Here is a 17,999-nt window from a genome sequence, read left to right as displayed (position 1 = left end):
TGAGAAGACCCTTTCCAATGATGTTTAGAGGTCAAAATATTGACTTTTCTATCTTATCACATTTGCATTGATGGACGGACTTTTAGAAACCCATCCAATGTATTTTTCCATAGAGTTCTATTGTGTAATTAATGTTTTGCTGGTTAAGACATTCTTTGTTTATGCTCATGGTATATTTTGTCGTACATTGTTCACTTATTTTCACTCTCACTGCACAGTCACATTTAGCACCTTTCCATGTATTGGACTTGTTACCTTATTCAGGCAGTGTACGGAAAGATTGATTGGAAGAATCTTTTAACCTTTTGTTGTGATAGTAGGGGTTTTGAATAGGATAATTCCTGCCAAAGTCATAACAATTTTATTAGTGACTGCTTTTGGACCATGTTCTATTTATGGCCTCCCTTTGTGTCCAGTCACCCACTTACTCCCCACCAAGGAATGTGATTTCATGTGCAAAAGTACTTGTCTGTCTCATGCATCTCCATAACTGGTGATGACAGAAAAGCTGGCAATGATAACCTAGTGGATTTTACCCACAGTATTTTGGCATAGCCTGTTGCCTGACTGTCCAGCTTGAGTCCCACAAGTTGTATGGGGCTTCTTGTGAGTTGGGCAGCTCCTGCACTAACTGGGTTATTCCTTCTTTCAGGACAATGCTATTTCCTGTAACCCATGCCGGGTATAACTGAGCAGAGTCCCTCAAAACTGCCAAATAGGCAAGGCAAATTATCGCTGCCACACTCTCCACAAAGAGTAGCTCAGCCTGTCAAATGTTCTAAAACACCACATTCACAGATGTGTGGTCAACAATTCAGATCACAGCACAGACCTTATACATGACCCATTCCCCAAAAAATATTAGAAGAGACTTTTTTGCTGTTGAAGTTCTCCTGGCATTATGGTTTTCTGATCTTAGGCAACAAACTCCCCACTGCAATACTCAAAACCCACAAAAATCCATAAACACATGTAAGGGTATAGTCACATCTACATGTGGCACAGTGATCTTTGTCACTACTAACTCCGCCAAAAATTATGATAACTCTGCCTCTGCCTATGAGGTGGGGGGAGGGCTTAGTCACCACCATCATTTGCAAAATTAGAAACACAACTTGGGTCACTAGTTTGTGAAGTTAGAGCTGACCACAGTACACCATCCATGGAAGAACATGTGAACAGAGTGGTAGAGACACCAGGTGCGTGGATAATCAACCTGCCATTTCAGAAGAAAACTCTCAGTTGCAACCCTCTTATAATTCATTCCCAAGCTCTTTTAGACAGTAATGTGCACATCTATGCTATGTCCCTCTTTGGAACATTTTCTGTTGCAACTGTAACTATTATTCTTCAAATGCTTAGTTAATAAAGGTTTATAAAATATCTTTGATGAACATTTAATTTCTCAGCAGTCCTAACTTATTCTTACCCTTTATCAATTCCCCACATTAACCATACAGTCTGTGTAAATAGTAAATTGCTATTTTATTGATTTCAAACCGCTTAAGCACATTTGTGACATTATCACGCTAAACCATCATATTGTCTTTTACATTTCATCTACTTGTTAGGCAGTTTATTGATAAATAAAACTGAGACAGCTGCAAATATAATATTAAAATTAGCAGATCTAGAACAGCCTGCCTAGCGGAAATATATAGATATGAAACAGCAGATTATTTTATTTTATCCCCAATATAGCATTATACGTCTTTCCAGTGGTCCTGATTTCAATGTTCCTAAAACCAGATGTTGTCAGAAGCTTTTTGTATTCTGATGGTGTTCTCTCTGTGCCAGTTGTGAAAAGCAGCATCATCAAGGAAAACAGCTGGGCTTCTAAGGGTCCACTTTTGTCCGCGTTTAAAAGTGTTTCAACCACGAGCACTCCACCACCTGTATGCAGTCAAGAAGACATCCGTCAGATTTACTCTCTATAGATTGTACAGCACATAAGTTCAGGATTTGAAACCAAAGTAAAAAGAATTTGTTATGGCATTATCACATCCAAAGCACAAAACACAGCCTAAAAGGTAGCATGCAAGCACATCATGGCATTTCATACATTTCAAAATCTTCACTGAAATCTCCTTGATTTAGCATTCTATGTTTTACAAAACTACTTTGAACAGTCCAGTCGATTCTAAATACATATTTACTGCTATGTAAATGTCTGCTTGGTGTTGATTCAGATATATAGTCACTATAAAAACAAAGGTTAAAGGAATGTTATAGTTAAGAAAAATGATATTTTAAACATACTATTTTAAATAAATAAAACCACTGACATTCTCCAGCTGTGGCTACTGCAAACAACTGTAACTCATGCCCTCAAGTAAATATAACTTGTTCCCCCACCATGCATAGTCTCTTGTCATCAATAATGTCATTTCAGAAGTTGCAGTGATGTTATGAATGAATTCATAAAACATGTCATGAATTATATAATATGTGCGGTAATTAGCCGTGCATAGTGAGGATGCAAGTTATAATTACGTTAGGCCCCTCATTAAATAAATACAGCACTGGCAAATAGGATCCCAAAGCCTCTTAGAGGATTGGGAAGTGGGGCCAAACTCCCTGCCCTTTTAAGTAAATACAGCCCCAGGGAATGAGTTTCCCAGTTCCCCTCTAGGGATTGGGGGGAGTTGTGTGCCATCGCCCCCAAATAGTTAAAGTGCAATGTTCTCTGGGCACGAGCCCCTGCGGGTGGGGGGGTTTCATCAAAAAGGCAGTAGACCAGCATTTTTTTTAACAGATCTCCTGTGGATCGGTGGTACAGATAAAACATAATTGACATTTTTGGCCAGGCCTAGGGGGTAGAGTATTTTGACCCTGCTCAAAATATGTGTTTTTTTCTTGGACTGAGCCCCTGAGTCCTAAAATCAGTTCAAACACATCTTTGGTGATGTGGTAGCAACCAATCAGATCTCAAGATATCTCATCTTGTGATCTGTCCACTCGCAGATCTGCTGCCACCTAAAATATCTATATTTTTTTTACGTAATTTTTTCCGAGAATAATAAACGGGATTACATCAAACCACGACCTCCTCAGGGCAAAATTGAATATGGGAGGGGGTCTGACGGCCCTCCTCCTAAAGCCCTGGATGGCCCTGGTGTCATGTGCAATGAAAGTGACATGAGAGGAGACAGCCTTTCATTTTGGGTCAGGCCTTGCACTGTGTGCTCCATGTCTCTAATGAAACTGGAAGAGAAATCTGAGGTTTAAAACATGTTACCAAGTGAATAACCTCTATCCTAGTTCATATAACTCTCCACAAATGTACACTGCAAGTAGCCCATAGATAGTGATGTGTGTGGTTAAGACTGAAAATGTATTCTGTCAAGTTTGATTGGCTGACCTCTACCATGCCTCAGCCCTGTCTGTACTTGTTCACGTAGACTGACATCTGTGGTGCAGCTGATGACCCTAAGTTAAAAACTATAAGGTCTGTCATACCCCAGTTCAAATATTGGCAAAGCTATTTCACCATTCAGTCCCAGAACCACAGTTCTCTTTTCTAAGCAGGCCTCATGGAAGCACAGGAACACACAGCTTCATACCCCGTTGTCCTGTATAATAACCAGAAAGGGATCCATGCAGCTTCTTCTACACACACTTACAGAGTATACGGTTTAAAACAGCGGCAGTCTTGTATATATAGCCTTCTTTACATGTGTCATCTTACCACTAAAAAGGCACTCACTGACACACTCATTAGGTTCTCAGGAAGGATGCTGACACTCAGAAAAGTGTAATGAGTGGAGTCGGCCGTACATTTTGGCTTAGGCCTGGAATTGCAAGATCTGCCTCTCTAATGAAACTAGCAGAGAATAGTGAGTTTAAAACATGTTCCCAGATGTATTAACTCTATATGAGTCCCTAAAATTCTCTGCAAATGTGTATTGAAAGAAGTTCATAGATAGTGAGGTGTGTGTCTTAAACTTAAAGCGTACACAGTCAAATTTGAATGTCTGAGGTATGTCTCTAATTGTACATTTATTCTGACACGTGTGCTGCAGCTGATGTCCCTAAGATAAATGCAAAAAGTCTATCATTCCTCTTGACAAATATTGTTAGACCTACTTCAATATTTAGTCTGAGAAGCATAGATCTGTTAGCTAGGCAGACATCAAGGTAGCACCTGAAGACACAATTTCATAACTGGCAGTATTATGAGTAGAAAGTTATCCAAGTAGCTTCTACTATACACATTTAGGGAGCATGCAGTATGAAACAGAGGTAGTCTAGTGCCTATAGCCTACATTACATGTGTTATCCCACCCCTAAAAGTACTGACATACTCATGGAGGTCTCTGGAAAGATGTTGACACTAATAAGAGTGGGATGATATGAGACAGCCCTTTTGTTTTGGCTGAGGCCTGGCACTGTGAGCTCTATCTCCGTATTGAAACTGGTACACAAATGTGAGGTTTCGAACATGTTGAGAAGTGGATTAAGTTCTATCCTACTGCATATAACCTTCCACAAAGGTACACTGCAAGTAAGCAGTAGATAGTGATATCTCTGCTTGAAATTGACAGCGTATTCTGTCAAATTTGAATATCGATTTGCAACTATGCCTGACTTGTATTGCAGAGCTGATGACCCTAATTTAAAAAATATATGCTCTATCATACCACTGGGGAAATATTATCAGAGGTATTTCACATTTCAGTGTCAAACACAGACCTGTTTCTAGGTAGGACTGATGGAAGCATTTGAACACACGGGTTCATACCTGGTTGTCCTATATAATAAGTATAAAGTGATCCATGTTGAAAATTAGAGGCACCTATGTATCAAATAAACAACCATCATCTTCTGTAAATCTTAGGATCACTAGTATTTTTTATCAAATTGTCAGTTATGATCGTTCTGTATAACTTAAACTAATTTTAGTTAATTTTTACAATAATGCCTGCGGTTTGGATATACTGGCCACATTGTCCTGTCTTGACAATGATCTGGACACCATTCTTTAGAAGGTGACTGGGAACAAAATTATATTCTGAGTGGGGGACTTTAATATCCAACTATTCAAACTGCCCTCAAAAACGATTTGTGGTATGATTTCACCAACAAATGAGGACTCAATCCATTTTTTACATTCAGACTATTGCAGAAAGCTCAATGAGCTTATTTATAAATATGATCTAGGCTTCTGCACTGAGTTTGGTAATATCCCAATTGATGTATCCTGTACCTTTGACGGCACCATGGGTAAAAGAATTATAGATTTCTTGCTCTTTCCAAATCGTATTCAACTTTTATTGCTAATTTTACACTACATGATTGTGCACTGAGCAATCATTACCCCCAGAGTTTAATGTTAAATTTTGGGTCAGTAAAAGATCAGAGGGACCACGTCCACTCTCTAGACGTGGAGAACTTAGAGTTCTCCTGAACTAATTTGTGTTTACATTATGCTGATCAATGGACGACCCGACTGATTTTCTAGAGAAACTAATCCAGCAGCAAAAGAGCACCTTCAATGTATGTCGGGACACCTTAGAGGAGGCCTCTGTTATTGCGGAATCTTTCGGACAAATAAGCAGTGCCACTAAAGTGGGTCTATTATCCAAGCAGAAGGTAAAAACGGGAGAGAGGAATGGTTGGTTTGACCGTGCATGTAGTCAGACTTATAGGAGCTCTGAAAAATAACCCCAGGAATATTGAGGACGTTCAGGACTGGAGACAGGAATATAGGCTTACTTTAAATAAACGTAAAAAGAACATCAAAAGAGGAGACTTGGGAGAAACTGTTTAAGGCCAGCCGAAGTCATGACACCACTGCATTCTGGTGAGCGGTTAATTCCCCTTTCCTTAGTGAAGCTGACAAACCAAAAATTGAGGTTGCGGTTACTAAATAGGACTGGGTAAAACGTTTTTCCTCCTTATATCCATCTACAGCAAATGGGGCTATTCACCTTCCAGCTCTAATTCCTGTGGTAGCTCCGCAGACGCTTACTCCCCCACCTGACTGGTGCGCCATAAATTTTACTCTTCAAGAAGTCTTCCTTGCTATTAGCTCAAGTAAGGGAAACAAAGCACCTGGGCCAGACAGTGTTCCATTCGACTTACCTAATACAAATATTGCACTTTTGGGTCCCTTCCTCGCCCACGTTTTAGATCCTACCAGAGCATGGGGTTCCCCTTGACTTGGGAAGAGTCCCAGATTGTACCGAAATTTTAAAAAGGTGATCAAAACTGTTTATCACACTATAGACCAATCTCTCTACTCGATTCATTGGTCAAAGTGGTAGGTTGTATACTTTTACCTAGATTACAATGGTAGGCATTCAGCAATAATAAGATCTCTGACCTACAATATTGATTCCGTCAGAGAATTGGCACTACGGAGCAAGCCATTAATCTGAATCTGCTACTGGGAAAATATGCACATATTAAAAATGGTAACCTATATATGGTATTTGTTGACTTATCCTCATCTTTTGATTGTGTAATCCTTGGCAAACTGTGGTCTGATATGAGTTCAATGGGTATAGATAGTACCATTATTAATCTTTTAAGACATTTGTACTCAACTAGCTATGCAAGGGTACAGTTTGGTACAAGAGGGGAGTGTACTTGCCCTTTTAGAATAGAAAAAAGGGTCCACCAGGGGTGCGTACTTACCCATTTTCTATTCAATGTATATATTTATAACTTGGGTAAAACTCTGTCTAGTTCATACGTGGATCAGCTACAAGCAAAACATCGACCAATACCCGTTTTGCTTTACGTGGATGATGCGGTTCTCATGGCATGCACTCCTTTGGCCCTGCAACTCCTCCTTGATAGTTTTGCCCTATTTTTGATAATCTGGGGCTACGAATTAACATAAGCAAGACATTTGTTATGAAAATGGTCAGTGGTGTAGCCAAGTGTCACAACATCTACACAAGAAATCAGATTCTACCTCAAAACTTAACTTTTTCCTATTTGGGTATCTTATTTGATTGCGAAGGGATGTTTAAAAGTTCAATGGAATTCAGAATATTGCAACTTGTACGATCTATCTCTGCCCTTTGCAATGTCACCAGGAAATTGGGAAATATCCACCCAAAATACATGTTAACCATTTATTATGCAAAATGCAGATCTATTGCAACGTATGGTTTGGATATTTGGATGTTGAATTGCTACAGGCAGTGGAAAATGCCTTTTTAAAAATCTTTTAGCCCTTCCACCCAGTTGCTCAAACAATGTATGTCACTCAAAATTGGGGACCAACTATCTAAAAGATCTGATTATGATTCAACCACTTCTGCTCTGGCACAAATATGGACCTCAGAATACATGGACTTGCATTGTGCTATGGTCTAGGACTGTTGTGACTCTAAAATGGCCTTAAAGATTCCTTGGTTAAAGTTTATCAAGAACTTTATGTCAACTATCGGCCGTCCAGAATGTTATGATCGACCTGAATCTCTGTCAAATATCTCAAGGAAAGCACTAAAAACAGTCTTGTGATTATGTGTTGAATTGGCCAAACCATCTGTGAAACACAATCAAATGGTCCTGGCCACCTTTTCAATGCAACTTTACCTTTTTAATGTTTTAACGCCCAACATAGATTTGTTTTAACACATTTTAGGCTAAATATATTACATCGCCTGATAAGCTTTCCAAACCACAATAACTGGTCAAATAATTATGCCCTTGTGATAATGTATCTAATCAATCAACCATGCTCATTGTACTTTTTTGTAAATTTTATATGGATCTGAGAAAAATGTTTATTGTACCTTTACTGAAATCACTGAATTTTAAACAATGCAGGCCGGCATTTTTATATCTGCAACTTCTTCCAAATCTTTATAAGTTGCTTGATACTTGCAAGGTTCCTTAGGGCGACTCAAGTGGGAAGAAACTCTTTACCAGCTGTATGTTGATAAATTAATTGTCAGTTATAATTTGATTTGTACTTCTTATCCCCTGATTTGACTGTATTTTAATTATGTGTACCCTTCCTTATGAATTTTAATCTTCATGTACTCTTTTATGATACACCTTGTATGAATCGAATAAAGATCAATTGAATTGAATTGAACTTATACAACTTTTTAGACAGACATTCAATCATTGCAAACACAAGGGGATGATGGACGGAGTGCTGAAACTTTTCAGACTCTCACCCCCAGTCACAGATTTGGGTTGAATCCATCATCATTCTTTAGCTAACTTCGCCACCCCAGTTCAGACACATCTATATGCAAATCAGTCTTGACCCTGTGCCTCATGGAAACAATCCAGTCCGAACTGCCAAGCCATGACTTCCCCGGACCTGAAGCAAGAATCCTGGGGCGGTTTTGGGCAAACTGCCCTCATCAGCCAGGCCAGCTTGAATCCAGTGGCAAAGTGAGCAAAGGGCCCACGTCTGGGCATTCACTGCTAACTGAGGGCGAACAAAGCAAACACAAGGAGAGGATGGATAGAGTGCGGAATCATTTCAGACACTCACCCCCAGTCACAGATCCGGGTTGAATCCATCATCGTTCTTTAGCTCACTTCGCCACCTCAGTTCAGACACAGCCATATGCAAATCAGTCTTGACCCTGTGCCTCATGGGAATAGTCCAGTCCAAACAGCTAAGCCATGTCTTCCCTGGACCGGAAACAAGCATCCTTGGACCGGTTTTTGGCTAACAACCTTCATCAGCCAGGCTAACTTGGCTAGCTTGAATCCAGTGGCAAAGTGAGCAAGGAACCCTCGTCTAGACATACCCTGCCAACTTAGGGTGAACAAAGCAAACACAAGGAGAGGATGGACAGAGTGCTGAAACTTTTGAGACACCCACCCCAATCACAGATCTGTGTTGAATCCATCATCATTCTTTAGCTAACTTCACCACCCGAGTTCAGACACAGCTATATGCAAATCAGTCTTGACCCTGTGCCTCATGGGAACAGTCCAGTCCGAATTGCCACGCCATGTCTTCTCTGGACCGGAAACAAGCATCCACTAACAGCTTTTCTAACGAGCATACTTAGCTATTCTACATGTCTATCATTAACAAAGACATTGTTAGGCTAATTGAAGGAATTGGTTATTAATTTACATGAATAATGTTATATGAATAATTTAAAATGATTATTTTATGTAACAAACTATTACAAGTGTACTTTCTTTTTAAGATCTTTAGTTCACTTAAAGTAAAAGATTTAAAAATGACCAGAAAGCAAGAAAAGAGGTGAGCTTATAAAACAGTACTACTTAGAAAAGTGTGAAAAGAAGAAATTGGATGATAGACCAAATATTATAGTGGAAAAAATCATCTGGTAAAAGAAATAAGCAATTTCTTAAAACAGTATTAGGAAGAATGAAAACTGTAGAAAAAGTTGAAAAGAAAAAGAAAACATTAACAAGTCACAAGCGAAAAGAGATTAATGATGTTCAATGAACAATAAATTGTAAAACAACAACTCATCTAACAAGAAGGCAGAAACAGTATAAAGATATAAGAAGAAGAAGTGTCAGAGAAAATCAGTGGCTTATAAGCAAAATTGAAAGTGTAATAGATAAAGCTTTTGAGTTGAAACAAAAATTATTTTTCTTAATATTGAACAGATTGAGAACACTGGATAAAACAGTGGTGTATATGAAGGGAAAGACTAAGAAAAAAGACTGGTTAATAGAACTAACTTCTGTAAAACTTTTACTGCTGAATGGAATCCCACTTCCAGCACTGAGCCCTTCTTTATTGAAAAAAGCTATTTTCAACAGACTACATTAGTACAGTGGTTCCCAAACTTTTGACTCCTGAGGACCCCCATTGAGTCACCACTGGAAGCCGGGGACCCCCAAGCAATTTGTAGGAGTTAAATTTCAAACATTAACCCCTTGCACGCTCGTGACAGAACCATTCCGTCACGAGCCACGGTGGGGCTGTGCTGGTGACGGAATAATTCCGCCACGGCCCGGCCGCCGCGCCTCCGCGGGACTGATTTCGCGCCTGCACAGCACGTTCTATTGAGCGGGCAGGGCCGTGACAGAACCATTCCGTCACAAGCACAGCGCCACCGCAGCTCGTGACGGAGTGGTTCCGTCACGAGCATAGCAGCGCCGTGCGCCCCCCCTGGCCCCTAGCGTTGCGGCGGAATTACCGCCACTGTCAAGGGTTTAAAACAGTAATTCGAAAGAAATACACACGTTTGCACACAAAACAAATACTCAAAGTACTAAGGATTTTGGGGCCAGATGTACGACAATTTCATTTAGCGCCTCGCAATTGGCGACACATTGCGAGTGGCAAATTGCAAGTCGCTAAATAAAATGTACAACAGATTGTTTAACACTGTTTGGGATTCCCAATGGGGTCGCAAATTGCGAGGTTCATTAATATTAATGAACCTCTCGCAATTTGCACGCCCATTGGGAATGCCAGCCCTCCCAGTGATGGTGGCCTGCTGGGCTCTGCAGGCCACCCTGTCTCGGACTGCTTTTAAATAAAGCAGTTTAAAAAAAAAAATGAAGCCTGTTTACCATGCATTTAAAAAAAAAAAAGAATTAAACATTTTCGTTTCATTTTCTAAGGGCAGGCAGAGGTCCCTGGGACCACTGCATGACCGTAAAAAATAATTTTGCATGCATTTGGGAAGGGGTCCCCTGGAAACCCCTTCCCATTTGCGAATGCATTAGCATCTACTTGAAGTAGGTGGTAATTGTGACTGTTTTGCGAACGCAAACCATTTGTACATGGTTTTGAGACTCGTTATTTGGAAGGGTATGCCCCTTCCAAATAGCAAGTTGCAAAACCTATTTAGAGAGTCGCAAACAAATTGCGACTCGCGAAATGGCTATGTACATGGCCCAATAGGTTTTTGCATGCGCAAAAGGGTTCGCGAACCCGTTCGCGCATATAAAAATAGATCGTACATCTGGCCCTTAGTATTTTATATTGAAGTAATAGCCCCTCTGTCACATGTATTTCATTTGTTTTGTAGCATCTCTCATACCATTGTAGGATGTGAGAGCACTTTACATCACACACATATAGAGACATTGAATCATACATGTAAATCAGTGTGCATATAAAATGTTTAAAGAATGCTTGGTCTCGAAAAGCACAAACTCAGGATTCAGAGCATAACACAGTGGCTAGCATTGACTTTAACATTAAAAATGTATTTCCACCCAAATATATATTTTTAGCAGCATCGGGATAATGAATAACTGGGGCAAAATATAAGTTACTAACTGGTACCATGCAGTTTGCAAGCAGCTCTTTGATGACAGTTTAGAGGTCCCTCTGCTAGATTACGATTGACACTTATGAAGTACACAGTAATAAAGGAATCTCTGTGACAAAAGCAGTGACAACGAACCTAGGCACATAAAATTCAGCTTTTTAAGATGCATGTTACACGTACTTTGCAGTAGGAACATTAACCCTCTGTGCTACATTAGTTAAATCAAAGCTGCCACTGAACAAAACTCTTCTCGCTCTCCTGCATGTACATTAATCACTGGCATTCTCTTGACACTTTTATTGTTGTTGGAAAGTTGCTAATTTTAATAGAGATGGTTCTGTGCTTTTAAAACTGTTGCCTACGGACCCCCTGGGAATGTGTCACGGACCCCTGCGGGTCCGCGGACCACAGTTTGGGAAACACTGCATTAGTACATTAGTACATCAGTTGATACTAGTGGTTGATGTTATGAGGTGAAAGATGGTTCTCCCATTGCAAAGGAGAACATGATTTCTAGGAATGCCGAAAAAGTAGCTGAAGAAGTTCAAGGTAGACGTATACAGGCTCCTGTATTTAAATGGAATTGTAGCAGTATTTGCAGTATTCGACAGGAGTCTATTGCCATATTATGAAATCTTTTGTGCCAATATCCAATATAAGTGTTAAACAAAAGGTTAATTTTACTGGTGTTCCTGAATGGAGAAAGATGCGCGTTTGTGGTGAATCGTACGAGGAACACACCCCCTGACGAAGGGCATCGATATCCCCGAAATCCATTGGGGATGATTATTACCTTGTATGAAGCTTTACAATTGATGTACACGATAGTTTCACATAAATGATGTGGACCGTTCTTGAAACTGAGAAACAAATATATTGAAAAATAAAAAGTTCAATTGAAATTCAATGGTTGATTTTGAATTAGATTAGATTTTTTTCAATTGGAAATTGGCAGTGCACCTGAGGGACGCTTCCCAGTGGGGCAGTGTAACAATTTGTAAAAAAAATAAAAAATCAGGACATTGCAAGGACTAGATCCTTGTAAAATAAGAAAATATAGTGGGATACAGACTTATTCTCTGGCTTGAATGTAAAATAAGAAAATATACTAAGATACAGGCTTATTCTCTGGCTTGTCTTTCAAGGAAAGTGTGTCAGCACACTTTCGTGATTTATAAATGTTAGCTGTCCATCACTCTGAAATGCGGAAGTTGGTAATGAGACTTTACTATGTAAAAACTCCTGCATTTTGTTTAAGTAAAATGAATACAGCTGTTTTGCATGGTTCTGTAGCTGATTTACAGAAAGTTTGTGATGATGTACAGTTGCATTTTTTGGGGTTTGAAGAGGAGTATAGAGAAAGTGAGGAATGTTGATTCATATTTAAGAAATGAATAAGAAAATAATAACTGATAACAATTTGCTGTTTATTGATTTGCAGAAGAACAATTATTCTTGTACGCTTATCAAGTTATTTATAAGTACCATTCCAACAAATTAGAAGAAAACAAAATAGAAGCTGGAGCAGAACATAACAACTTAGAGTTGGTACCTATTCCTTAGGACCTGTAAATCACCATGGGGCGACCCAGTATCCCTCAGAACCTGGGCAATACAATCAAATATAAACAATGGTTCAGTCGGGTATGTAAACTGATTCCTTCAATATATGAACTAAATCCCTTATTAATGCAATTTAGTCTTCTAGTTACTCAAGACAGTGCTCCAACTTAGGAGCTTGCTCACCATGCAAATCCAACACCAAAGAGGTTCAGGGTAATCATCCGTTTTTAATCTATGAATTAGTTTTTTCATTCATAAATAACCCTTATTCATATCAAATTTTTAATCAGGACTTATTCACAATTCATAAATATTTTTTCAAAGAACGGCGCATAAAATTAAGTGATTATAGTGTGACATAGAGTGAAATAGTGACATTCAAACGTGTTTATGTACAAGTGAGTGAAAGAGGGGGGGGGGGAAGAAGCAAAAAGTCTTTGGCCAGTTCGAGTATTTAGTTATAATTATCCCAGTAATCCACTTAGGTTGGTTATTGTGAAACTGGATATTCTGTACGGATCCAATGATATCAGTCTTGTCGATGTTTCGACCCTAAGGACGCCGTAGTTGTGGGTCTAAAGCGGGTCTTCTTCAGGACATGGGGCTGTGGTAAAGCGCCGATGGGCCTTCCTGAGTAGGACCCTAAGTTAGTGTTGCGGAAGTTATTGCGGACATGGTGGTGGACTGATAATCCCTTAGTTGACACTAATGGTGCCGTGTTCGAATGCCGGTTCATTCGGCATTCGAACACGGCAGGAGCGACGAGATGGAAATAGATCTCGCTGGCTGATGTAGATTAAGAGACTGCATTTTTCTACAAGAGATCGCCCGATTAGTACGGCGACCGGAGCCCCTGGGAGCGCTACATGTGATTCAAGCCCTATGTGGTTACCTTTTACATGCAGTGTGGGAACCATTAATATTGATTACTGGATCGTCGGATTAACACGACGATTTTGAGCTAAAGGAGCAATATAATTACTCCGAGCCCCACGTGTTCCCCCCTCTTTTGGAAATCTCTGTGGGCACCATTAGTGTCAACTAAGGGAATATCAGTCTACCGCGGCCGAAATAACTTCCGCAACACTAATTTAGGGTCCTACTCACGAAGGCCCATCTGCGCTTTATCACAGCCCCATGTCCTAAAGAAGACCCGCTTTAGACCCACAACTACGGCGTCCTATGGGTCGAAATGTCTACGAGACTGATATCATTGGATCAGTCAGAATATCCAGTTTCACAATAACCAACCTAAGTGGATAACTGGGATAATTAAAACTAAATACTGGAACTGGCCAAAAGACTTTTTGCTTCTCCCCCTCCCCCTCTTTCACTAACTTGTACATAAACACATTTGAATGTCACTATTTCACTCTATGTCACACTATAATCACTTAACTTTATGCGCCGTTCTTTGAAAAAATATTTATGAATTGTGAATAAGTCCTGATTAAAAATTTGATATGTATAAGGGTTATTTATGAATGAAAAAACTAATTCATAGATTAAAAACGGATGATTACCCTGAACCTCTTTGGTGTTGGATTTGCATGGTGAGCAAGCTCCTAAGTTGGAGCACTGTCTTGAGTAACTAGAAGACTAAATTGCATTAATAAAGGATTTAGTTCATATATTGAAGGAATCAGGTTACATACCCTACAGAACCATTGTTTATATTGGAGGATATTCCTTAGGAACTGGCAGATTTAAAAGTCTATTCTTATACAATATGTACACCCATTCCAGGCCATAGTTCATATGGAGCCTGAGACAGATAAGATGCCAACAAAAGATTTACAAAAAGGTCTCAAAGGAAGAGAAATGTACTCACCTTTAGATTTTAAGAAAAGTATTAAAACTGTTGGTGTTGACAGAGAGGAAAATGAGCCAGTAGTTATTATAGTAAATGGTGTAATAAAAAAGAGTAAATAAATCTGGAAAGAGTTTTGTAAATATTAATAAACTTCAAAATGCAACATTATATCTGGTACAGAATATTATTTATTATAAGAATGTAAATGTTGATGAAGTGTTGTGTAGTTCCTATAAAAGGTATAGAGGATCTGCGCGTTTAGACAAGATACACTGTAAGATTTGTGCCAGACGAACTCTGATCACCCCCACCGGGTATTGGTACTCAAACGGTAAAAACATTAGTTTCTTTTTATGCTTAAAAACAATGTTTGAAACGTTGAAAATTGTTCTAAAAAAAATCTAAAAAGAGGAAAAAATTGGAAATTGAACCTTAGGCTATAGCTCTAATATGTCTGTAGGTATATTTTGAACTGATACAAGCATTTGAAAGATATGCATGCTCAAAAGAATGTCATTTTTGATAGGGAGTTCTAATTTTCTATTAGCTTTCCAAAAAGTTGAATTTTTTCCCAGCACACGACAGGCCAAAATGAGTCAATTGTTTATGTGTCCTGCCTCGTAGACGCAACATTCTTGTTGCTTGCTACCGCAGCTGTCTGTCCTTGTAACACCTTGCATATTATGCCAATTGATCTTCCGTACTGTCAACAGCCAGTGCTGGGGCAGCCTGTGCGCCAATCAAAGCCTGGGTGTCAGAGGAGGAGCCGCTGTCCATACCAACAGGAGCAAATACTACCTGTGATGGCTCTAGGAATGCCACCATCAATGTTGGAATATGCTGGGGGACTCTGCAGAACATGGGCCATTATCGGGTCCAGTAATGCATCAACGTCCGGTTGCGCACATGGTAGGAGTGTCAGACAGAGATCCAACAAACATTCGTCTCCGTAAAACAGGCATCAGAGGATAGGTAAGATGCAGTCCAAACAAACTGGTCTAAATAACAAGAACCAAGAAGCACGTAGTTCTCTTAGGTGAGGTGTGCCTAGAAGTTGTATTATATGATCACAGTATTTTCTCTCCAGGAGTACTGTTTCCATCTCCTTGGTGACTGGGACATCAATTGTGTAGCAGAAAAATGACAATCCGGATACCTGCTATTAGAAACAGGATCAGTGGCAGCCTTCCAAATATGCTTCCAAATACGGGGTGTGTAAAGTTTGGTATAACTCCGAGGACCATCTAAAAGGTGCTTAATCGTCCAGAATATATGGTCTTAAATAGGTAGACGATGCCTGTTGTATCAGACATGTTAAAGATACGATTTACCATTTCTGAGCAATGGAAAGGGCAATTTGTATGCATAAGTGCCTATATCTCTGCCTAGGACCTTGCCACTTGAAGATCAAAAGTCTCTCATGGAGCGGAGGTTAAGGGCACAGGTTTCTGTATAAGCATGGCTTTCATTCTGCTCAAAGTATCAAACCGTATTAATAAAAAATTTAGTGAAGGCCACAACAGCGCCTCCCTGACTGTGTATGTCAGTGGAAACAATATTTGCATAAAGCAAGTAACCCTGGAACTCACAATTACGAGATATGCGATGCCTGGAAGCATCCCACAGCAACCTTGATCGTTCAGCATCAAGTAACTCCCATTTGAAAGAAGCCTGAACACTGGAGTGATCATGGCAGCTGGGGCATTCTTTAATTTAGGTGAAAGGATAAGTTCACTACCGAACCGTTTCAGGCCCCATGAAGCATTATGTCCTGGCATATGAGTGATCCACTTAAAGTATTCTCGCAGTTGTATCTCTTAAAAACACTTCTATTTCCCCACTCCGGCATTGAAATCTGTACGGTATGTCCCAAGATTCCTTGCTGAATTTCCTACCCATTTCTGAATATCTGCCTGCCTGCATTTGTGCAAGGCAATATTGAAATTGAAAAGTAGTGACCCAAAGAGTTGTGTGGCCATGGAATAACCATTCTGTGGACGGTGTGAAAGCTAATCTGTCCAGTTTTTCAATGTGCAGCATTGTTTACTTTGCTCCCCTTTGTGCCATTTCTATCTGTTTTTCCATCAGATTGTATGAGGAAAATAAAGATGTGATGTTTATGAAACACCAAGACACATAGACTGCGCACAAAGATTGCACCATCCAGCTCAGTAACATAATGGAACATAATTGTGATAGCCCGTGTTGTAATATGGAAAAATCTTGTTCTACTACATCAGTAGCAGATGATAACATTTTGCCCAGTGAATATATTCTGGATGTTCATGTCATTAACTCTTTGTCGACCACTGCTAGAGCTTTCTTAAGATTTAAACGATCTATTTCTCATAATCTTTCCGTGGCCTCTTGTTGTGATATTTTCCAAATCTCATTGTAGACAACATAATAGAAACATTGTTGACGTGGCTTCCTAGGACCTAATAAATAATCCCGTAGGTCCACATCCTGTGAAAGTAAGGATAAGTGTTGTTTCACCTGTGTGAGTGTTGAGGTTTGAAGCCAATCAAGGCATAACTTCCCAATACTGTATGATGACATTACCCCTGAGTGTTGTCTTTGCACATAATTTGGATCTGGCCTATTAATACTAAATCCTTTAGTTTCACCCAAGAATCTTTCTTAACCCCTTCGACGCTCATGACGAGCTCAGCTCGTCATGAAGTACATCTCTTGTACACTCATGACGAGCTGAGCTCGTCATGAACCGCGGGTTTTTGAATTTTCCAGCGCACAGCAGGAAAATGCGCCGCATCAATGGTGTTAACAGTTATTGGTGTCTATGGGCCAAACCAACCATTCCTTTAAATCAGGGTCTGAGCTATTGCTTTGCAAAATGTCATCCGAAGTAACCTGTTTTTGTGATGTTCTGTTATCCTCGGTGTGTGATGGTGCAGGCACCGAGGTGTATTAAAATCTTTATACCTGGCTAACCCAATACAAGTTGAAATATGACCTCATAAGGAGTGACCCGCCCAGAGAGCTTCTTGGCTGATTATTTAATTCCCTTTGTAGACCTTACAAAGTTGTAGTTTTACCCCATTTCCACCCGAGCCTAATACTCTAATATTAAAGACTGCTTTAAGTCCCTGTTTTTCCTCTCCACAAACAAATTTCTCTTGGGATGGTATGGAGAGGAATACCGCAATGCTACACCCAGACTTCCGATAGCTTCCTTGTAAGCCCTAGAGCTAAACACTGAGAAACAGTCGGAATGTAATGTGACAATTGGCTATGTCCTTATAAAGACTTTCAGATCTTTTATAACAGTTTGAGCGTCAGACGAGCACTGAGGCCTCACCCGCAGGAATCACCTGCAACCATGATATACTTCTAAGCTCCATCAGATTGTAAGGGGCTGCAGTGGTCCAAATAAACACACACTAGTGGTTTGTCTGATATTAGTAAAG

General features: G+C 39.8%; 1 protein-coding gene across 1 annotated transcript in view; it reads right to left on the bottom strand.

The window, feature by feature from the left end:
• Positions 1–1,681: 1,681 nt before the first annotated feature.
• Positions 1,682–17,999, bottom strand: part of LOC144771761 (acetylserotonin O-methyltransferase-like) — a 323,217-nt gene continuing 306,899 nt past the window's right edge. Inside the window, exon 8 of the mRNA XM_078656056.1 lies at positions 1,682–1,893. Within this exon, the coding sequence (XP_078512182.1) occupies positions 1,682–1,893 (212 nt within the window). The remainder of the gene's footprint in view (positions 1,894–17,999) is intronic.

Source organism: Lissotriton helveticus, chromosome 8, assembly GCF_964261635.1.
Source record: "Lissotriton helveticus chromosome 8, aLisHel1.1, whole genome shotgun sequence".
NCBI lineage: Eukaryota > Metazoa > Chordata > Amphibia > Caudata > Salamandridae > Lissotriton > Lissotriton helveticus.
The sequence above is the reverse complement of the archived record's forward strand: the minus strand, read 5'-3'. Positions and strand labels throughout refer to the sequence as shown.